The sequence below is a fragment of the Cyrtonyx montezumae genome, unplaced genomic scaffold (genome assembly GCF_038088225.1).
Source record: "Cyrtonyx montezumae isolate F1298 unplaced genomic scaffold, pur_monq_1.0 scaffold_3, whole genome shotgun sequence".
In the NCBI taxonomy this organism is placed as follows: domain Eukaryota; kingdom Metazoa; phylum Chordata; class Aves; order Galliformes; family Odontophoridae; genus Cyrtonyx; species Cyrtonyx montezumae.
The window spans coordinates 101,981,217-102,005,715 of NW_027072034.1; the positions used below are offsets into that span (position 1 = coordinate 101,981,217).

The following is a 24,499-nucleotide window of genomic DNA, read 5'->3' on the forward strand; positions in this document are numbered from 1 at the left end:
ATAATTAACTAAACTCCATAAAATTTGCTGTATGAAAATCAGAAGGCATTTATAATTTCTCTGTAGCCTGCAAAGACATAAAACAAATATGGAATTTTTCATCCCAAATTTTTTTTGCTGAAAATCAGTTTTGAGAAGAAATACCATGCAATCAACCTCTGCACTGAGGAAGGATGAAAATAACAACCTTAAACTTTTTAAACTGTCATTCTTTTATAAAGTTCACATAAGACTTTCCAAACAATAAGAGTATTAAAAAAAAAAAAAGGATAAATTTTCCTTTCTACATTTTGCTCTCAAGTTACAATAGCCCAAATTCTCCATTTTTGTTCTAAAAAAATCTAAGCATATTAGAAAGCTATTTCTAGAAAAATCAAGTTATTCTAATCAATCTAAACTATTCAAATTACTTTACTTTTAATTTTTAATTATTTCTCCCTGCTAACCTCTTCTAAAAGGCTAAAAGAATGATGCAGCAGCTGAACAAAGCAGAATTTTTACTTAACTCATTAGAAAGATGACCCTACAATGGTATGAGAGTTCCAGTTACTCAACCACACTATATACTACTGAAAAAAACACTCTAGAAAAGTGTGTCTTATTTATGTTGGAACAGGACAAAAGCGTTCTTTGAGATAACTCTAATTGCTCTAATTAAAATTTCTAAATCCTTCTCTGAGCCTGGAGCAGAAAAGGGTAAGAATTTTAACACATGCATGGAAAAAGAACTTCTGTGCAAAACTTGTCACAGTTAATTAAAATCTGCTCAGATAAGGCAAACAACCTTTCCTTTCATGGAGCGTTATAAAATGGCAACATCACTCCTCAGCAGCACTTCAATGGCATGTTTAGACAGCACTGCTTACCCTTCTTGCTAAGCTCCATGCTGCTCCCATTTTGCTGTCTCAGTATCAAATTAGATAATTTAAAGCTAAGTCAACTACATTTATACTATAGCCTTGTGCCTCTGCTTTCTGGAGGAGTGGAGATGCCAGAATGGGTTCTCATAGAAATTTCACGTTAGATCCTGTAATAAAGTAAGTACTGTTTGCTTCAAAATAGCCACAAATAAGGATCAGTCTTTGCAACAAAGCCATGCTAGATAACAGACATACACTTCACAAACAGGACTTTGTTTGCTTGCCATTGCAACACACAGTGTAGATGAAAACAAATAATAGCTTTTTCTGCCATAACCTCTTTCCTTAAGCTCATTTGAAATGAGTGCCCCTATGAACAATCCATTTCAGTGATTGCTTTACATACAAAATCACCCTTTATCTGCTAAGCACTATATTCCTAACTCCTTAATTCAGTTCTGCACTTGGTTGTATTAAAAGACCAGGCCTGGAATAGTGGTTCAAGTTTCTTTCCCACATTTTCTAATTTTTGTCTTTCAAGCTAAAAAGCTGTTTCCTTCTGTATGATGAAGTAAGTTGCCACTCTCATCCGTACACTGGCATCTCAGTGAACACCGCCCCACCTCACCTCCAACGTCTGCGTGGCCAAATTTGAGCCAATCACTCCCTTCCTGCAAGAGAATACCACATTTAACTTCAAGGGGCCTCTCGGAAAGTAAATCAATCTGACCATAGTCATCTGTAGGGCACGCCTCCTGCATCTTTTCAGGAAAAGCCAAAGGTCAGAGCAGTGTGTTATCAGCACTTTGAATGCATGTTATATAAATGCAGATTATATAGGATTAAAGGTTTCTAAGGAGTAACAGGTAGATACCGATAGATACCGGCCAATTAAAAGAGAATACATTTGGGAAATTCCCTTCATACATCCTCCTCAGTTCTCAGGAATGGAGACATCATCCAAAGATATCCCTACCTGGGCATAAGGAATACAGTGATGTGTCAGTATATACTGGAGATTACAGTTAGTATATGTCATCACAAAGATATGTTTGGCTTTTAGTGTATATACATGCCCAGTAACAATCCAGATACAAACAGTTATCAGATTAACCACTGCTGTAAGACCTGTGCTGATACCCCTAGTGCAGAAGTAAGAAAATGGGCCATCATTGCTGAAGTTTACTGTATCTGACAATAATATACACTGAGCAGCTTATTTTTGTTCCCCCTGGGTAGAACAAATACAGATGGTTCTGTTTTTATCCTTCCTTCTAGGCAGATGGGAAATTTGGCCTATTTTTTTTCCTCTCCAAAAACTCTCAAGAAGTTACCTCTCTATTGATTGTGACACTATTAGCGCGTAATCTTGGGTCCTTATTCAGATGTGTATATTCTTAAGATGGACATGAAGAATTCAAAAAAGAAAGACTTAATCAAGTTGGTGTCATAATGTTGGACTGTCCTTATGAAGTATCTTGACCACAGTACTCTATAACACCAGGTGTGGATACAATCACAGCTATGCTGACGTTTTGTGTATCTTGTGCATAGTGAAGAAAAATATATTTCCACCCAGTTCATCTAGCATTTTGGAAAGAGCGGGGAGGATGTCAAAAAGAGCACAGCAAGCCTTGTTATCTTTAGAGCTACGTGCTGTCACTGCCACCACTGATAATTCTGCAGCAGGTGAATTTGGAACAATGAAATGGCAGTTAATGTCACTCAGGAGTTATTCTGGAAGTTGTAAGTCTAGCTGCTGGATTTCATCAAGTATTTCTTGCTGGTATGATAATAATCTTGTTTCTGAAAGTTTGGTCTAGAATACCAACAGTAATATGAATAATTTTCAGTAAGACTTAAGAAGGGGTATTCAAAATAGCACGCTTCTTTTTATACACTATGAAGCTTAAGCTTGTTTTCTTCAGTGGAGGAATGTAGAATGTGAAGCAATCGCACTGTCATCTCAAAGTCACTGCATGCAGATCCACATCTGTGCCCAGATGTTCAATAAAACTTTTGATCTTTCATTTTTTTGTGTTCATGAGAGACTTTCCTCTGTATTGGTGCACTGACAAATACATCCCATGTTATGCTGGATACTGGATCTTTCCTATGAAGTAGTATGGAAAGATTATTTGAGTGGCCCATTTCAGGAAAACATCTGGGGAAAGTCCAACAGGGTCAAACTGATAGAGATACAGAAATCACACTACAGAAGAAAAATAAACTAAGACAAAGCTCTGGGATATTCTCAAAGATATGCAATATCTTCTATATGAGGCACATCTAAGCAAATAACTTCTCAGCCTGAAAAAGGAGAGAATGTGGAAAGGATATGACAGGAATCTAAAATCACACTTGGCACAGTAGTCTCAGTAGTGATACCTGTTCACTCTGTCTTCTGATGCAAGAATAAGAGGTCATCAAAGGAGATACTGGGAGACAGGTTCAAACCCAAAAGAAAAGGTTCTTCCTGTTGCAGACAGCAAGACTGCAGAACCACTAACAAAATGATGCCACAAGTGCAAAAGTTTACATGGGCAGGACAAGACACTAAGTACTTGCATGGCAAATCTAAAGAAATTACCAAATTGACAAATCACAAGAAGATCAGGAAATTCTTGAGTTGCAAATACTTTGGAACATAGGCCAGTATTACAGAGAAGTATCATGTTTGCCCTGCTCTTAACCTTTTCTGGGTGCCTGTGTTGAAACAGAACTGTGAAGGAAAGGGATCCCTAGTCAGCTTTTCTGTAGTTATAAACGTAGAGAGCTCAGATTTGTGGCTCTGTTAAGATTTATGATTACTTTTTAAGGTCAGACTGCTGGCCACTGCACTTGCACCATCTGAGACACCATCTGATGTCCTTCAGTCTCATCACTTTCTGCATTATAAGCTTCAAAGCTGAAAAATAAAAGAACATCTTTTCCTTCAGAATTTAGACTTCTATTATTATTCCTAGCAAATGTCTTTAACAAAAATGTAATACACTTAGAAATAGTAAGTGTGGATTCTGACATCTCAGGACACACTTTGGCTAATATGGTCAAAACTGCTACTGAAGTTTCAGCATTTCTGATGAGTTAGAATATGAAGTATCCTTACAGCTCATGCAAATCCCTTTGCAATATTACTGTTCCCTTTAATAGCATTAAAGAGGAGTTTAGGATGTCTCCAGATACTGGGTATACCAGCTACAGAACAACCAATTAAGTAGACAGTTTTCTTCAAGGCAGCTCAAAAAATTGTGTAGTATTTGGGGGAGCCACAGGCTACATCAAAAGCAAGCGTGGCCAGTGGGACAAGGGAGGTGATCCTGCCCCTCTACTCTGCACTGCTGAGGCCTCACCTGGAGTACTGCACCCAGATGTGGAGTCCTCAGTACAGGAAAGACATGGACCTGTTACAGCACGTTCAGGGATGGAACACCTTCCATTCCAAGGTTTGCAATGAAGGACAAAGGGAAATGGTTTCAAACAGAAAAAGCATAGACTCAGGTTGGATATAAGGAAGAAGTATTTTACAGGGAGGGTGGTAGGGCACTGGAACAGGTTGTCCAGAGATGTGGTAGAAGCTCTGTCCCTGAAGTCATCCAAGGCAAGGCTGGATCAGGGTCTGAGCAACCTGATGTGTTGGTTGCGGATGCCCCTGTTCATTGCAGGGGAGTTGGACCTTTGGGGATCACCTTTAAGGGTCCCTTCCAATTCTAAGGATTCTATTGATTATATGACAGCAACTCTGAACCAAATCCCGTACGGCAGAGCAACTTCGTGCCCAAGAGCTCTTTATGTTTGCTTGCCAGATTCTACTAGCCTGAGTAACCTTGGTTCAGCTGCAGTCAGCTACAGTTTTGCAATGTCCCCTAACTTTCTCCAGCCTTCTGGACCCCAGTGCATGAGATTCTTACTAACAAGCTTGAGTTTTCAGTCAATATGGTCAATTCCACGCAGGTAGTTTGGCATCTCTCACACAACACCATGTTTCCGAGACTACTGGTGTGCTCATCTTCAAAGATGAATTCTACACTGTATCAACAGCTTGTGCTACTATTTACAGCATACCCACATTATCCTTCTTGGTGCATTAGAAGGAGGTTGGCAGCAATTAGCAATTTGTTTTAAAATATGTTAGATAACCAGCATTTACACTTTCAAAATCAATAGTCATCTATACCTTCTTTGGGAAATCATTTAGTGTAAATGCTAAGATTTAAATGATCGATGATTTCCAGACATTTGAGAATGAAGCAAGAATTCTCCTCTCTCAACACCTACTCATCATTACACAGAAACAAAAGCAACTACATTCCTAAAAAATTACACAGTTCCTGCCAGCTTCTCATTTAAGTTGCTGGACTTAAAACAGAAACAAATGGAAGCCATTTGGGGCTCTTCCTGAAATAGATACAAGAATTGGAACAGAATTATCATTGGTCGCTAAATAAAGGAAAAATTGTAGTGTAGAAACTCTGGAATCATATTATGTTCACTTCAGACACTCAAGAGATTACTGCTCTAAAAAAAATAAATCTGGCCTAAATCTGGCTCAGAAACGCAGTGGGCTCTTGCTTTCTTATATAAATGCTTACAAGAGCACAAGTACAATGGATTGGGCAATGGAAAACATAAGTAAGAAGTTTGAGGAGGTATTTATTTGCTGTAAATGCTCCTTTCAAAAATATATTTGCAAGATTTTTCCTTTTTTTTTTTTTTTTTGAGCGGGCGTTTACTGTTTTAGTATATCCAGCTTCAAAAACACGTTGAATCACATGATAGACATACAATGCATAAAACAAACTGTAAGATCCACACAAACCACATACACATATAGTTATCAATTCATGCATTCAATCTGGAGATGGATATTAAATTACCTTTACAGAAAATCTTACTGTTAGTGAACACATACAGAACACATACTGAACTACTGCTTATTTAGAAGTTGATGTTGGAATACTTTAGAAGGCTGGTTGGCTAGAATTGGAAAATGCACTTAATGTCAAGGAATTTAATGACACTGGCTACAACACAACTCATTTATTTTCCTTTATTTTTCCAAGGTTCTCATATTATCTGTAGCCTAAAATTTGTTGTAATTAATTTTGGATAGTTGTGTAGAATGCCTGCCACCATACTGTTATGCTATGAAACAGATACAATGTCTTTTCTGTTTTCAGGGGGTGGGGAAAAGGTTTGAAATGTTTGTAGCAGTGTCCCTTTAAGTAATCTTTTTTTTGGCTGTGCATCCAGGGCAGCTAATAGTTTTATCAAATACCCTTCTCAGCAAGACGACTGTTTCCATGGAAACCGTAGAGCAATCATCCATTACTCCTGCAAAGATTTCTCTCAGCTCTCTCCTAAATACAGGTAGCTACTTTCTCCCAAGCCAGAACAGAATGGAGGAATACATCTTACAGATCACGTAACAATTCATCTCCAGGGAATAACACTGGGGTGATGGGAAAGTGGGACATAAGGTACAACACCCCAGAAACGACATGCAAGAAGGACAAATAAATTTTAAGGGAGAGACAAGTTCTGTTAAATCTGCAGTGTAAAATACAGCTTGTAGAAGGATGGAAAACTCTTTCCTTGAAAATATGAAATGGGGAGGAGATGGAGAGCTAGGCATTAAGATCAGAGTTGAACCCAAAGCTTGGTCACATACCTCTCTCAGCATGTTGTTTTCTTTTTCCTTCTGTTCGAGAAGGCTCTCCAAGTGGTGCACATGCATCTCTGCCTCAGCCAACCGTCTTGTTCGTTCGTGATCTTCCTCGGTGGCTTTTGCTGACAGACCTTTACTCTGCAGCATCTCCAGCAGCTTTTTGATGGATTCATCACGTGCATTTAAGGTCTGTTTCTGTGTCTCAATACGCAGTTCCATCTCTTCTAAGGTTTTACGTAGGAGGAAGAGTTCCTTGGCCTGGCGCTCGTGCTCTGTGTGAAGCCGCTGAAAGTTTTCCTCTGTCAGCTCTGCCACAAAAGGCTCACTGGTTCTAGAGCTGCTGTCCTGCTGGAACAGTTGGTTCAGGTCCCGTTGAATCCGAAGTTCATCTTGAAGAGCCTGGATAGTCATCTGCATATGCTGAAAGAATAAAGAAATAAAATCAGAGGATTCCCTCCACTGTAGAAATAAGGAGAACAATATAGGCCACTTCAGTCTTCCTCAACTACCAACAAAGAAGAAACTGCAACACTAGCAAATCAACTTTTCTTTTTCAAAGCAGAATTTTAAAGGTTTTCTATAGAAATTTCAAGTCCATTCTTTTACATACATTGTTTAACAATGGAAATCTCTTACTTAAGAGACTCTGTCCACTTCCACCAACTTGAGTAAGTCACCTTTTCAAATGGGAAAATATCATTAGGCAAAATTTGATAGGTTTTCCCTTTTTTTTTTCCCCCCCAAGTATTTGTCTATCCTACAGAAGAATTCTGCATAAGAAGATCTAGATGAGAATTACTGTCTTGGCAAAGTAAAGGAACACTTGACTATAAAAATATATGCGTCAGCTAATAAAATGTAATCAACAATAAAAGCTCCTTAGGTCTTCAGTACCAAAACAACACCCAGCACAGATCTCCCCAAGCTGACTTACAGATGAGATTTTATCATATCAAAAAGATGAGATTTTATCATGTCAACTACAGATAAATAGATATACACTGACTATGGTGCATACAATTGTATGCATGAGGATCCTTGTAAGGTAATAGTTTGTTCTCTACTAAGAGCAACGTGCAATCAATCAAATGATCAGTAGTCATTTGTGGTTGTACAAGACAGTAAATCCTACCTCAGTGGTTGTGCATACAGCAGTATAAGATACTGGGATAAAACAGGAGAAGCACAGCTTGCATGGGAAAAAATCCTCACTTTATATTTAGATAAACGTTTGTAATATTTTTGTCTTACAAAGAAGAATAATTCAGTAAGAGAGAAGTACTAAGACACCAAACAAAGATCTGATTACCACAGACGAGATACCCACTGAGTGATCTTTACACATTTCTTCTCATGTGGCAGACATGCTCACAATTTTGTTTGAACGTGAACAAGTCTGATGGACAGGGTCTACATTTACATTACAAAAATCCAACATCTGCAAGAGCTACTTCCAGTATTCACTAGGAGTTAAGTATTAGTATCATAAACTGTTATCAAACAATGCAGAAGACACACTGTGATGCTAAGAAGACACAACAGAAAATACCATCTGCAGTAAACATATCTAGCTTGAAACTGTTTTAGAAATACTTAGCATTTAACTTGCTTGTGTGAAAAGAATAAAGGCAGTCAAATCTCATTTTCTTTTCAAAAGATCAAGTTCTCCTTCTGGCTTAAGAAGAGTTTTCAAAACTAAAAAAGCTGCATCACAATCAACTCAGCTATGTCTACAGTGCTATTAAAAGGAACAGTCTGGCTCTCCTCTGGCACTAATTTAAGTGGCTGGCACTAGGAACTGGATCAAAACTTCACCTAGCTGAAAACTGGCCCCACCAAGACAAAGTCTCTTCATCCAGCTCTCTGATTCAGTTGATAGTGTGACTGCACCAATGATGATCCTGGCACAAAGTAGAGTTGGGAATATGTAGCCAAGGATCTGGCAGAGATAAAAGAGGAACCATTTTTTATGTTACCAACATAAAATAAAATCAGCTTAGAAGTGCAGTTTCACAAACTATTTCAAGTGCTACAATTATCTTTTCTTCAGTAGCACAATACTTGGCAGACAGTTACGCCATTATTAACTTAAAAGAATAGGTTATAGAATGTGTGATAACTAAGCACAGGTTTATTACGCTAGGAGATAACTGATTACTCTTCTTAAATATGCACTGAGCTTATATATTGGTGGGTGCAAAGATTTATTTACAAATTACCATTAGTAATACAGGAGAAGAAAAGAAACATCTCAAGGGAATCAATCTGGATTTGGAAAACCTTTTAATCTATTTTTCTGGGTTGTTTTTTAAATAAAGATTTCCAATTTTCATTCCTTGTCATTTCTCCAAAACACAGACTAAGAATGTCAGAAGCTTAAAAACTGAGGCACTGCTACAAACATGCCACCACACAGGTAGGCAATCAAACCTACTACAGTCTGTTCAATTAATGCATACTGACCAAACTGGGAGAAAACATACTGTTCTCACAAAAAAGTTTGCCTTATCTGTACCTATACAATACCAATAAAGTCAGTAGGTGTACAACATCAGTAGTGAGAAAACATCCTTAAATTTTCTTTAAAATAGATGACCTCACCAGATAGAACTTTACAGTTCCATACAAGTTAACTCCACTTGTAAATAGGGCTTTGATAAGCCCCGCTTACCCAGAGCCCAGCTGTGTGTTGTTCTCCAGCTAACCAACAAGTTCCTACATACTTCCACCTGCCTCTCCACATATTGCCCATTCAGCATTTCCTTTCTTACAAGCGGGAAAAGAGTTTCTGAGTAACCACATCATCTACTGAATGAAATGACTTCCTCTACTCAGTGCTGTCTCAGAATCAAACTTGGGTTATTTATAAACATCAGTGGGCTAAATCATCGCAACAAAATTCCTGCATTAGAATTTCAATCAGCTGATCTGCTGTGAAATCTCAGCTCAGATTACATAGGAAAACGCTATGTCTCATAGACCCACAAAATTATGTCTCCCAAAGCTGGGAAAGCCCCCATTATTACACCTGGGTAAAAAAAAAAAAAAAAAAAAAAACAAAAAAAACCACACCAAATCTACTGTATTATTCAGAAATGGAATGTGAAATAAAATCTAGTAACAATGACAAACAGCCCTTATGAGAATCCATCAGACTTAAGCAAAGAAAAGAGAGTTAAGGAACACCCAGCATAACTGGTAGGCAATGGCCTTGAATGCAGTTTTCAAGGAAAAATTAAAGAGGTATGGAGAGAGGAGGGATTAGCATTAGCATCACAAATTCCTATCACTGTTTCTCTGAGCTGCTCAGCTGAGAAAAAATTTCATTATGTGCAAGGTGGTGGGAAAATAAGGCACAGAAAATTATTCTACGCTTCTGACACCCACTCCTTCCCAACATGAAAGAGGTATGCAAAATGAGTTCTTTTCTCTGCTTTCCAACTTTTTTTTTTAATGTTTTTCAGAATAATGAAACAATGTTCTTTATTAGTTGACATCATAAATGAACTAGTTTTTCAGACGTTACGACTTTTTCTTCCACATCCTTTCAAAGAAAACATCCTTTTCCCTCTGAAGGAGCAGACAAGTCTTAGCCTCTCATGCATTTCTCAAGCTTCACTTTTAAATCACTGACTGTCCTAGAAAGGCAAAAATCTTTCCCAAGTCAACATGTCATTAGCCGCTTAATCCTATTCCTAAAACCTTACCAAAGACCTCTATCAACCTTGAAAAGTACTGTTGAAATGATCCCATCTAGAAATAGACAAGTAAAAATACCTTTACTACCATTAAGCTCAGTTACATCCTACTCTGCCAGATAAAGTACCAATCATAGTCTTAAACAGTTTAATAAAGATAATGTATTTTAAGTCAAAGCAATTATATTCAGCCTATAATTTGCTTGAAGCTTATTGCTGTTATTTCAGACCTTGAGGATTCACCGTTTTTTCCAGTAATGAAAGTTGGTCTTTAAGTCTCACTGCAAATTATAACAAGATCTGCAAATTACAAAGGTATTTTTCTAAGCATGTCTCGCTAGTAGGGCTATTTCTGGTTAGTGTACTTTCATCTTAGTACTGTGCACCTCTAGGACCACCTGAAATGTAAATCTTGAAACACCCAAGGTCCAAGCATAATTTCTTACAAGGTGTTACACTCCTTCTATTACTTCCATGGGGCAACTTAATGATTTTTAATTAGCACAGGGATAGGGGTTGCCTTTCACGCAGTAGCACAAAATTTACACCTGTAAGCAGAACACAATTCAGTCTTCTTTTCTGCCTTACAGGATTCAAATTCACATTTCCCACACCTTGGTGTATTGGTTAGGTGACTTTCCAACCTAAAGTATGAATACAACCAACAACACAGAAGTGCCTCCTATCTGGTTCACTAAAAATCCCACTGTTGCAGTCTCAGGGCAATGTAACACACCTCTTGTTATCCTGTAGAGTTCAGGAACCTTGCTACAGGCAGCTCTTTCATCTCTCCATGTTGAAACTTTTCCATTTTGCATGAAATATTTAAAGATTCAGTAGGCCTGACAGAAAATACTAGAGAGCACAATTTCATATTCTAATTGGTAGCACTCACAAGAGCAGAAAGACCTGAAGTGCAATTTTTCCAATTAATTTAAATGTTTATTTTCATCTTACCATTCCAAAGGAAGTGAGAGAGATGAATTTTAATACAATCAGACAGAAAAGAGAATTTAGTCAATACTTTATAGCCAGGACCTCCATTCTAACCCTGTATTTTAGATCAAAAGGAGGCAAGCATTGCTACTAGCATGATTTTGAACAAAATAATTAAATAGCGACATACTTTTAAAATAAAGGATTTTTGTATTCATCTTTGCAAGACAGAACTTAACCTCCCAAGCTAAGATATTACGGATTCCAATAAGAATTTGTCTGCTTGTTTTTAATTGCCTGTTTTAGGTTATTCACACTTCAGACACTGTCTTTGTAACTACCTTAACAAGATACGTAATTCATCTTATTCTTTATTCAAGAAGGCTGAGTGCTTAAGTTAGAAATGGGGGTTGTGCAGCAGAGGCAGGGCATCTAGGACCTGAACACTTCTGTATTTAAGTTTTCCTTAATCTCCTGGATTTAAATTCTAAGCAGGTTAATCAATGAAATTACTTGAATATTTAGGAATAAATAAATAAAAGTAGACCAGTTTGTTCAAGAGATGGCTGTCAACAATCAGCAAAAAGGAAGATAACCAAGTCATTCTCAACAACAAGGAAAATCATAGCACTCATGTAGGTATTCAACACTGTCACAAAAATGTGTCACGGTGTGGTGGGAAGCATTTTTACATTCCACAAATCTCTACAGAGACTTGAAATACATATTATATATGATGCATACATATTGGGTTCTTTTGTCCTCTTACACTGAGAGAATGCCGAGGTCTCTCATATTAATAAGCAAGAGAATATGGAGTGATAGAAAGGAAGGGGGAGGAAAGATACATCCCAAAAGCACGTGTGGTGCAGTGTTAGTTAGAACAGCTTCAGTCTGGGAGATAACATTTCAAGTTCTTACACGCCATCCTTGTGCATCCCAAACAAGGCTCCAGTCAGCAGAAAATAAACTAGTTGTGAGTGGATCTCTTAACAAGTCACACCTACAGAAGGCACTGAGGGAGATTCTGCTTTGCATAAATGTCTGACTAGTGACTGGCTTAGGTATTTGAACATATGTCTATCACATCCCAGTGCCTTAGAGAAGCTGAGTCTCAGCTCAAGGTCCTTGAATTAATCCAAATGTCCCTAAGGATCTCCCATACTCCAGTGTGCATCCCTGAACACGTCTATTTTCTGCTCAAGGGTTGATCTCAATCTCACTCTTCTCTAATTTTTAATCAGAAAATCCACTCCAGAGGGTAGAATTTTGTTTCTAACAAAAGTTTTGCTGAAATTAGCAGATTCAATAATTTTTCTAATTAAAAATATTATTGACAAACTTAGCTACTGAAAACTTCCTGACTACTTCAACTGTAAGTCAGGACATCCTGTACTGAATGACAGCTTTACGATGTGCACGCGTTTGGCAGTTTTCTGCAAATCTGCTCAGTGATCAAGCTGTTCTTCATTAGAAAACAGCAAGTGCTTAGAAAGACATAAGACAGGTTTGCATTTGTTATGTCACATATTTGAGTACAACCCAAGGAGGAAGAAAAAAAGAAAAACAAAGAGATAGATGTAATGTGTTAATTGAGCAAAAAAATGGGTTTTTGATGATGCCAATTTATAGGTAATCTCTTTCATTCAGCCAACTATGTTTACTGCTGGAAGAAAAAAAAAAAGACAAGCTTGCAGGCATAAACACCCTTCAAGGTTTGAAATAGACGTACTTGTAGCACCTACAAAACCTTTATAACTTTTATCTTTATATCATCCTGACTACATTGCTACTACTCTGAGAATGAAATAACAGCAATTACAATATCTTTTATGTCTGAAGGACAGTTCAGTAAGGTCTGCCCTCAAATGTGCAGTACCAGAAAATGGCAGAAACTAGAGGAGTCCACGACTGTGCTTTTCTTGCCAGCAAATCTGCAAGCACAATCTCAGACTTTTGCATTATGACCATTCCTTTACTGTTCTACACAAAGAAGGCATTTCAAACTTCTGTAAGAGGATGAACACTGCCTTAAGCTCAAAAGTGATCACACGCCAAATTCTAGAACAGCGTTTGGTCACTGTGGGAAATCATTCTTTCCCATTCTCAAAGAGTTAATGTTTTGGCAGCATTTCTGGGAAGTAGATTCTGCTGAATGCACAGTAGAAGCAAAGGCCTGGCTGTCTGAGGGAGTCCCTGCTGACATTCAGCTGTAGCCCACGCAAAGAAGCTGAAAAAAGGGCTAATGTCAGGTGTCCAGCGGGGTTGGCATGAAACAGAACTTGCAGATTCCAGAAACACTGCATATTCCCCATAAGGTGGATCAGGGGCATCAAAATCCTTATTTGAATGGAAATGAATGGGTGATTTTTTAAATGTTTAGCTTAGATAGAAAATACAGCTATGATTGTAATAGGATTTAATCTGTGAGAGTTAAAGAAGCAGACTTGTATTTTAAAGACAACCGTACACTGCATTACCTCTAAGACAGCAGAAGGGCAAGATAATAAAAAAGTGTCATAGATAAAGAGCTTAAGTTGTCAGTAATGCATTTTTCAGCTAAACTAAACTCACACAAAGTGACTCACTTGGTTTAAGGGGCAAGGGTACAGCAGCCTAATTCCTTCTCTGGTGTCTGTATGGAAAAACACAACACACACACACCAGCAGAAGCAAGTTTAAATTCCAAAAGCAAGCAGATCAGAAACAAGCCAGTAAATTTGTAGCCACAGACGAATCATAACTGCAATCCAGTAACTTCATATTAGGTGTACAGGTACAAGAATGAGAAAGGTGGCAAGGTAAAGCAATAGAGTATATCAGATATTCAGTGTCAAATGCCAACATGAAAAATGTTCTCCTTTGGTAAAGAAGCATATCTTAAGAAGAAAAAAGGTAAGTTATTTTTATTTTCAAGGAGTAAAGCACAAGCACAGGCTGTTTCAATAGAATACCTCACATTTGTAGACTGTTTTGAATAAATCTATGAGTTCACTCATGATGAGAATATAAATTCCTATTAGGCATAGAAAAGCCTAGTAAACTTTTGAAATATCAGTTTATCAGTGTTTGGACAATAAGTATAATTCCGACAGTTCTCTGGCTTCCAACACGATGAATCAATTTGATCTCAACAGCCCAGTCAAAAATAGAATTCAAAGGAAAAATATCTGAGGTCCTACCAGTTAGTCCCACCTACTACGTGTCTAAATTTAGAAAGGTATAACTACATTAGTAGTTTAGCATGCTTCAAAGAGCTCCTTCTTATGCAAATCTTCCTGGCATTTACATTTTACACGCTTTGAGTGTTAGCACACCGATTCTGTAGTGCAGAAATTGGATTAAGTTCCCCATATCCTTCTTGGGAGCAGGCATTTTGGTATTTGGACAATTCTTTTTAGAAGTTCTCAGGAGATTCTGTGTTTCCTTTCAATGAACAGGAGAAGTATACTGTAGAATATATTACAGTAAAAAAGATTGAGAGCTGTGGCTGGGAACAGATGAGAATTCATCCCTCATTTCTTCAGACAAATCTGTAGATTATATTTCCCAGAGGCTGATGTCTATATTGTTATAAACCTGCTGACAAATAACTAGACAAAAGGAAAAGGAAAAAGCTTACATCTTGACAATCTGCATGGGAAGCACTGCCCGCTTCTTCTCACTCTGAAGATAAAAGTGAACATTTCTTCTTTGGGTCAATCTTCATGAAGGCTGCATATGAACCACACTGTGGACAGCACAGAGGTAGGTAAAAACTCCCAGTGGCAAGCTATAATGAGAGCTCTTAACAATAAATTATTAAATGGAGAATAGCAAGCCTCAGGGTACCACTGAGAGTTCCTAGCCACAGACAGCAAGAAGTTAAGAAGCATCACTTAACTGTTTATGTTGGTTTGGATTTTTTTCTGCTTTCCATTGAGTACAGAGGGATGCTTACAGCATACACCTTCTGTAAGAATATCTCAGCCTTAACTTTAAATGCTCTAGGCAAACACATCTGAAGAAGAACCTGTAGGAGGATATGTGACCACTAACAGAAACAGATTTCCCTCAGTGTCATGAGTTTTCATGGAGTCATTGGAGAGGAAAGGAAATGTTCTAGCAAAAATGTGAAGAGACACTGATAATAAGAATAGAAAACTGTGCCTTGGAAACGAATGAACAGTTACAACTCATTGGGTAGATAAAAATTACTGTCCAGCTAGGAGTTGGAGGACATGCACATAAGGAAATGTTATTTTCTTAATATGCTTTAGGAAACTTGTTAGTCCATACTAAAGATGTCTGATCACTGTAGATTATGATTGCTCTGTAGGAACTAAATACATTGTAAAAGAATAATTAATAATAATTAAAAATAGCAATGATTTGTGATGGCAGAAACATGGATATACCTGGTTGAGATGAGAGATACGACCAAAATCCACCTTATTCAGCTTCAGAAAATGGCATTTCAGAACTATGACAGAACCATCAATAAAGATGCACGTCTCTCCAAAAGCATAAGAGTTCATTAACAACATGGTACGACTACTAGATGATGAAGACTCTGATGAGCCATTGTACAAGGCTCTTGATTTATTGCTAGTAATAAACCACAATGCAAATCTTATCACAAAATCTTATTTCATGAAGAATGAGTTAAAAGATCACTTAAATGCAAGGTACAGACATCAGCAGAATTCCCATTCAATTTTTTTTCTAGTTATGTCAATAAGTCGCATATAGCCACAGGTGTAAATCTTGTGACCATGACCAAGAGATATCTGCAGAGCAGATTTATGCTGCTGCAAAGATCATCCCAAGAAGGGTTATTTTTTTGACTACTGTTTATATCATACTAGCTAAAAATTTCTAGGTTCTGAAAATGCATTCAGTTCTTGACTGTATGGGACTAGAAGCCAAATATTTATTGAGAATTATAATCAAAGAGAAGAAAATATAATTCCAGCTATCAAGCCCTTGATTTACAAGACTGCCCAAGTTTAGCTTCAGAAGCCTACAATCTTAGGCATGAGAGAGGGGAAGTAGCTCGATAACTGTGTACTTTTAATATAGAAGATGACAACAGAAGCCAAGAATATACATTCATACAGGAGAACTAGGTCTTAAGTTCTGTCCCTATCCTTTTCTGCACATGCCTTACCAACACATGGCTAACAAAAAAACAAAAACAACCTACTGAAAACATAAACTATCACTCAATGTATTTTTCACATTTCACAAGAATGTTCTTAAAGACATTTTTATCTAGAAGGTCTTCAACAACAATTCTCCACATAATCACAAACTCAATTTCTTACCACGTAACACCAAGATAAATTAGATCCAAAGACCAGGGGAAAGTAACTGCATGGTTAATAAAACAGGTCTGAGAGATACAATTCTTAGATGAGTTGTCTCAAACATTTATTTCTGCCATCTGCTTATCACTGCCCAGAACCTCAGGAGATTGTGATGATAATATTCCTAATTCCTAGTCCCACAGAAAGAAAAGGGAGCTTATCCCATCCCAGCTTGTGATTTCCTTTATTCTTCTGTGTCAGAGAAGGGAAAAGGAGACAAAAAGAGTGAACAAACTGTGAACAACAGTACAAACACATGAAGAAGCTTAGCAGGTAAAGTACTTTGCCAAACATATGAGAGACACCTACAAAATGTCAGTTACTATTGAGAAAATCCCTGCCCAGGATACATTTACTTGGACTTGTCCTCATTGCTAGGATTATGGCGCCTAAAGCAAATAACTAACAAAGGTAAAGAGAGAACCATTAGCTATCCACTTTGGCTTTGTGAAGTTGTAGTTTTGCTATAAAAAAAGATCAACAGAAGGTAAGACAAACAAACCATCAAGAATGCTAAAATTAGCACATCAAGATTTATTACTGCCTTCTCTCACAGTCTGGGCCCAGGAAATGCTTTTTCAGGGCCAGAAATTCTCTTTCATGGACAAGAAAAATAACCTTTCATCATTCTGACTGATGTAAAACAAAAGGATGTAAACCCCATCAATTCCATCTTGTCCTGTATACTACCTCCAAAACCATTATAACAGAATACACCTAAGGAAAAATGTAAGAGGGTGAACATACTTCTTTTCCAGCATCTGCAGCTGAGGGACTTCTTAAATCTGAGACAATACTTTCGTGACAAAGCGGTAATAAAAAATAAATAAAACTAGTTCCACACCCCTGCAATGATTTTCACTGGGATAAAGACTGGGAAAAGAAATCTGTTCTACGAAGAAACTACCTTGATGGGATGCCAATGCTTGCACAGCATAAGGAAAAATCAATTTAGTCACGTTTAAAAATAAATGTGTTCAATTATTTAAACAAAAAGCCATTGTCTTATGAATTAACTGTCCTTATGGAAAACAAAAAACAAAAAAACAACCATGTTCTACAAATGAGCAACACTGATATTTTCTGTACTGATTTTAACCTCATTTAATTTCCTAAGAGACTATCCAAATTGGGTTAGTACTACACAATTTAAATATCATCTTTTATTTATATACAAATACGAGCTTTGATGATTTGATCCTCTGCTGATAAAGAAACAAAGCCCTTGTGTATCTGCAGTTTCATATGTTATGGAATCACGGGATGGTTGAGGTAGGCAGGGCCCTCTAGCTGCATCTGCTCCAACCCCTGCTCAAGCAGAGAGATCCTGAGCAAGGAGCCCAGGACCACATTATAGGTGTTTTTTTGAAGATATCTGAGAATACTCCACAACTTCAGCAGCCTGTGCCAGCACTCCATCATCCACCCAGCACAGAAGTGCTTCCTGATGGCCAGACAGAGCTTTCTATGTTCCAGTTAGTGCCCACTGCATCTTGTTTTGGCACTGAGCACCACTGAAAAGAGCCTGTCTCTCTCTTTACATCCTCCCTTCAGGTATTTAAAGACATTGATAAGATTCCCCAGGAGCCTTCTCACAGTAATAAGATAACTCACTGCAAGTTCTGTCTCCTGTATTTGGCAAGCACCAGCTTCCTTTGTCTCAAATGGATCATAATGTAAGAGGTGTCTGTATAAAAACAAAGGAAAATAAAAAGACCCACACATACAAACATCTGACTGATCCAGACTCAGGGCAGCGCATAGATTACTTCTAAACCTTGTATGTATGGAATAATTGGAATAGGTGCTTAAGTGCCTAACACGGATTTTGTGAATCTCTCACACCATGGAACAAGTTAGAAATAATTATAGTACTTGAGAAAATGAGACCATTAATATTTACATACATAAAACTGTCTAATATTTTCAAATCGATAGCTTCCATATGAAATATGACTCATTTTGTTAATAGACCAGGAGCTCTTCTGCAAAAAAACATATTCTTATTAGCCAACTCCATTAGGGAGGTCAGCAAATTTATCTTTCCATTAGCTGATGCAAGGAATCAATGCAAGATAAAAGGTGCTCTGCTACCTTTGATCTCATTGTAGTATTTTCCAAGATATGAGCACACATCAACACGGCCTTAAAAAGGAAAAATAGCTTATGATTGATAATGAAAGAAGAATATATGAAAAAATCAATGCACAGAAAAGCTGTTAGCTGCTTTATCCACATCACCTCCCAATTTTAAAACCTTTTATACTAAGTAATTTGGAGAGATTACAGTCTAAGTATCAATACAAGTGCACACGATTAACACAAATATAATACCAAAATATTTTGAATAACTTAATCTGTATGCATAAACCTTGTTACTTTCAAGCAATGGTATAAAATATGCAGTAGCCCTGATCTCAAAAACTTTCTGAATATTTCAACCTTGTGGCTCCTGAGACTGATGTAACAATCCCAGGGTAGGCTGTTAGACATAAATTGATAATATTTCAAAGAATTAGTTTTAATAACAATAAGCATTTCACCTTCTCCTTGCCCCCCCCCTCCCCAAGCAATACATTGTAAACAACTCACTGCAGGCCAATACAATAAATACTTAATTCTTCCTGTCAGTCTGGAACACAACACAGCAGTGTCCAGCAGCTGTAAGCAACACTAGAAGATCTCGTGAGCTATCTGATGCTCATGACTACAGATTAGTGACTACAGCAGTATTTTTTTCAGACTTAGAGTATTTCCTAAACCACCAGAAATGGCTACATCTAAATAACACAAAAAGGGTGTTTTGAAACTATGCTAGCTTAATAAAAACTACTGCTCTGCAGAAATTGAGCTATTGACATGAGATAACAAGAACCCACCACCCAGCTGCCCAATTGAAGAAAAGCAATATTTACCCCCCTCGCCAGAATGAATCATAAAACCTAGACAGAGGCTTACACCAGCACTCTGAATGCACTGAAACTGTGTTTTTTTTTAAAGAAGTTTCCTAGACCAAGAAAAGCAGCACATGACTAGATATGGTCAGAAATTTGAGAAGACCACACAAAGGACTGATCTTGTCAAATAACACAACATGCAACATCCAGGATCTCACAAACAGCACACAGCTGGTGCTGTGTTGAAAGGCACATGGAAAGCTCTTGCCAAGGAGACTTTGCCCAGTGTTCAAACAAGACAGCACAGAACCAATGGCACAGAAGAGCAGCTGGTCCACAGTTGCTCAGCCTCTGAAGAGGATAAAACTGAGTCAGCCTGGCCACATTCTGATATGTGGGCAGTTTGCATGCAACTGCATTCATTTTACGGCCAGGAGCTGAAATAGGGAGTAGGGAGGAGGAAAAACATTGGGGATGGACAACAGAAATCAGGACAACATTTGCTGCTTATATTTTTTCTTGTGTTTATTAGATAGTAGTGCTGCAAAGAAGTCAGCTGAGGGAGCTACACACAGAATGGTGACACCCTCTATGCCCAGTGCACCATCTCACTGCTTCAGAAGATCAGACCAATTTGGCTGTCATGACAATAACCCCATTTTTGCTTTATCTCCTCGCAGTCTCTCAAATATGCCTCTCTGACTGCTTCCCATCCTATATATAACTGTAAACATTGCATCTTCTCACATTTCCCGTCCTATCAATTCTTCAGGGAAAAGAAAACAAGTTCCCATGGAAGTAATTTGAGTGTGTATTACCTATTTTAACCCACAGTAGGAAATAATTACAGACTTCCACACTCCATTGGCCCAAATTTCCAATGGCCCAAAATGATACAAGAACACTGGCCAGGTACGTCATCTGCTAATGCAGAGGATTTCAATTTGCACACTGCTTAGAAAAAAAAAGAAAAAAAAAAAGCAAGAAAAACCTTAGTCACCCTCCCCTCTCAAAACAGGATGTGTATATGGTCTTTTTTTTTTTAGAGTTATCAGTGCAAAACAGTAAGCCACAACACTAGCAATCACTTTAAGTCTGTACTGAACGACTGGGGCTTGAAGTTGTCACAAAGTCTTCTTGCAAATTGGAGGTATCCATCCTTTCCATCTTCATAACTTTTCTTATTTTCTTCAAAATGCACGGAGGAAGAAAACAGAAACCCATTATTTGTAATAAAATTATAATAAACATAACAATCAGACTCAATTAAGCCTTTTCCAACCTGAGGCTTTTTGATAATACACACATTATCTTCTCAGCTCTCTGCCATGAAATATTTGCTACACACACAAAGGAAGACACTTGAAAATGTTTATTCTGGGCATATCAAGCCCCCGCTGACTGCAGTTTTGGGAAGACAGGCAGATCAAATGTGTTACTGGAATTTCAGGATAAATTTAGGATATGGATGTAGTAATCATTGTCCCTGTGAAAGAACATATAAAAAACCACTGATCTCAATGTTCTGGCACTTACCCTCCTGCTGAAATGACAGCAGCACCTTGGAGGGCAAAGCAGAACACAGTACATTGCAGCAAGTTCCAAAAGAGTTTTCTTTGACCTTTAAGCGGCGATTCAGCATCCCCTTGAATGAGTTCAAGCAATAACTGTCAGGAAAGCATGAAGAGGAGCCTGGATAGCTCCAGAAATGAGGAAATGTAGCCCAGCCTATCAGAAAGGAAGGCATTCAAATTCCTGCTAGTTGTACTCTGATAGTGGTAGGCTCATGCTGTTCTGGAAGCACAGTCAAGGATCTTCATCACAAAAATCTTTATTGGATGTTTGCATCTGTGATGAAAACACCCAGATAGGAAAGCTTTTCCATTCTGAAGAGTGATTCTTCCTTGTGGACATCGTTCTACTAGGTCTGAGAATTGTCAGTGCGAGAGGCAATTCCCTCTGGCAGCAGCCATCACCCAGCACTCAAGCTGTCATGTGCAGTAAGTTGGGTTCATCAGAAAGCATCAAAAATGCATCTGTTCAGAATGTGAATAAGAAACTAAACCTTCTGCATCAGGACTGACAGCTAGAATGACTTTTGTCAGTGAAATGTTTTAATACTGTCCTGTCTAACCCTACACACCACTCTAGGAATCCAGGGAATGAATAGAAGAACAAAACAGAGCTCACTGTCAGTAATACAAAACTATTTAACACTGATAAGTCCTGCATTTTCCATAGACAGAAACAATTGGTGTAGAATGTGTTGAAAATATCATTTAGGTTAACTCTTTCACCAAATAAATACTTTTTTGAAGAAATATGTACTCAATCATTTCTGAATGGCCATTCAAGCAGCATATGCCATTCTATTAGGCTTCACACAGAGAAATGACTGAACTCCCTTGCTTCCTTCTATACCAGATTCAGAATACATAATTATTCGAGATCTGCAAAAACAGAGATAAAATGAATAGAAATGCTGTACATAAATAGTCATCTGGGTCTGGTTGAAATGCACTTAGGCTAATCATCCTGTAACCAAGTGCTCTGCATTTAGAAATGATTCACAGAAGCATCTTAATCTATTGCCTCATCTCTATGAACAACCGTAAAGACAGACAGGAGAATGGAATTCCCTGCTGTGAGCTCGAGATGTTGATCCACCAACTCAAGAAAGACCTCAAGCAGGACACAAGCATCTGAACAAAGATACTGATCTTAGAGCTAGATGTTTTACAACAGTTGGTTAATTCAGAGCTATGAAGACTGGAAAGGGCTTGGAACACTGAGAATTTGGAAAACTCGTCTAGTGTTACGCATTTAACTTCATGGAGACATAGCAAGGCCTCACATTCTCATCTGTTGAATATATCCTGGGACCTAGGAAGAATTAAGGAATGCATTCCCCCTTTCCACTCCATCTCACTGCAAGATTGAAGGAACAGTAGTGATATTTATTTAAAGTTTAAGCCACACTTCAGAGTATCTCACTGACCTTTCCCTGAATAATAATCTCACATTCTCCCCTTTTCACTTTCTCTTGTTCTTTGCTGACTTAATTCCTTTTATTCTTTTACTCAGGCAAAATAGATGCTGAGATAAGTTTTGTGGACAGAAGACTCATAAATCTCAATCAACACAGAAACTCTGAACATATTTCTATGAAGCCACCCCACAAACCTGAATTTCATAAAGCTTGCACTCCTTTTAGATCCCAGATACTAGTAGCATGTTTTACTCAGCATTACAACACTCCTTCAGGTAACACTGCTTGGACACACCCTTGCATGGAGACTGTCGGAAGACAATCCACAAACTTAGGATGGAAATGAAGTATTCTGAATTCCTGACGAGTCATACACAGTTCTGCCTTCTAATCAGGTCCCCTACCACCTTAGAACAGTAGAATAAACCTCAGATTTCCATTAATGCAGCTGGAAATTATATGTCTGTGCTCCAACAGCTATTTCTAACTAATGAGCTCTACCAGGCAAGCACACCTAAGCTCTCACGGCCATTTGGATTCAGTGTCAGAGGAAAATTGACTTTTATATTATTTTTGTTTGCTCTTACAAACTTCTGTATACAAGCACACTGTAACTGGATAACAAGATAGCAAAAAACAGGCTTCTGTTTTCTTTATGCCCTTTGCTACTGAAAGTAGATAGCCATTTGCTATCTTGCTCTGCCACAGACTAATTGCTGTTTACATTTGCATTTCCAAGCAAAACATTTTAGAATATCTACATAAATTGATAACTTGTATACAGAAAAGGTAACATCTGAAATATTTTAGTGAAGCTAAAAGCTAACAAAGGCAGTTTTAGGATTCTTCTGATCACACCCAAGCTATTACATACAGGTAGGCCCTGTAAAGTAGGATGGAAACTCCTTGGCAAAGCACAATACTCACATCAGTTTCCACACCAGCAGGACACAACATTGTTTGAAAAGAGGTAGTGCTCAACAAACTCTAGGTCTGAGATTCCAGAAACTGTTTCTCAGAAATGGAGAAATCACACACTTCCAGTAAATGGAAAGCAGAAAATCATCATACCCCAACACCTCCATCTGCTTCTACCTATGCACATAACATTTCTATGGTTCTATTTTTCAAACATTTAATTTAGTTGATTTTCACAAAAGAATGCATTTTCTGCCTGTAATTTAAATTTCATTGCTTTCATGCAGCAGTCATATTCTTTGTAACTCACAAAAATAAAAGCTATTTTTAAAGTTCAGCATTACACTGCAAGTATGGTTTGGGTTTTTTGGTCACACTTAGTAATTTATTTATTTTTTACTCTAATTTTGTTTTCTGATAAAAACCTCATTAGAAAACCTGATACACAACATTCAATAAGTGCAAAAGAATACTTGGTAACATGATACACCACTCCAAAAATAAAAACTCATTATTTGTTCAGTTTTACAATTAAAGGACAGAACAGCTCCTCTTGACAAATCCACTGTGGTCATTAAAAAAAGAACAAACATCAATTTAACCTGAAGTCAGTGACTAATCTCAGTGATAGCAGTTGGGCAAAATAAAACAGTTACTAAGTGGCTTTAAATTGTATATTATGCAGAATAGGTGAAAAAAACATGTTATTTTTAAAAATCTGTACTTGAACAAGTGAAGAATGATTCATCACATCAAACCACTGCAACTGCCAGGAGAGGGGAATATATGAGAAGAATAAAACCATAGAAACGTAACCTTTCTTTAGTCAATACATCGAATAAATAAACAAATAAATAAATAAATGCTAAGCATCTCTGGAGAACAGCTATACAAATGATGCAATCATGTTTGTATTTGCCAGAAATCGTGGTCGTATCACTTCGCCACCATTGCTTTCCTAGAACCTAGATTAACAGTCCTTCAGGCACTGAGTGCCACTTTGATAGATGTGCTTGTATAACAATGAGAGCAATGCAACCTCAGCCATTTAATACAATCAAAATATAAACAGCAAATCGAAGTGTTAAAGTGAAAAAGGACAGGAGCAATAAATAATGAATGAAGAAAGGCTTTCACAAAAACATAACAGTCTTCATGAACTAGAGGTCTGATTATAAGATTTGT

General features: G+C 37.6%; 1 protein-coding gene across 3 annotated transcripts in view; it reads right to left on the reverse strand.

The window, feature by feature from the left end:
- ERC1 (ELKS/RAB6-interacting/CAST family member 1) overlaps positions 1-24,499 on the reverse strand; it is a 288,678-nt gene that overhangs the window by 213,795 nt on the left and 50,384 nt on the right. For all 3 annotated transcript variants that reach the window (XM_065742565.1, XM_065742566.1, XM_065742567.1), the window contains exon 3: positions 6,532-6,948. In XM_065742565.1, coding sequence (XP_065598637.1) covers positions 6,532-6,948 — 417 coding nt within the window. The remainder of the gene's footprint in view (positions 1-6,531; positions 6,949-24,499) is intronic.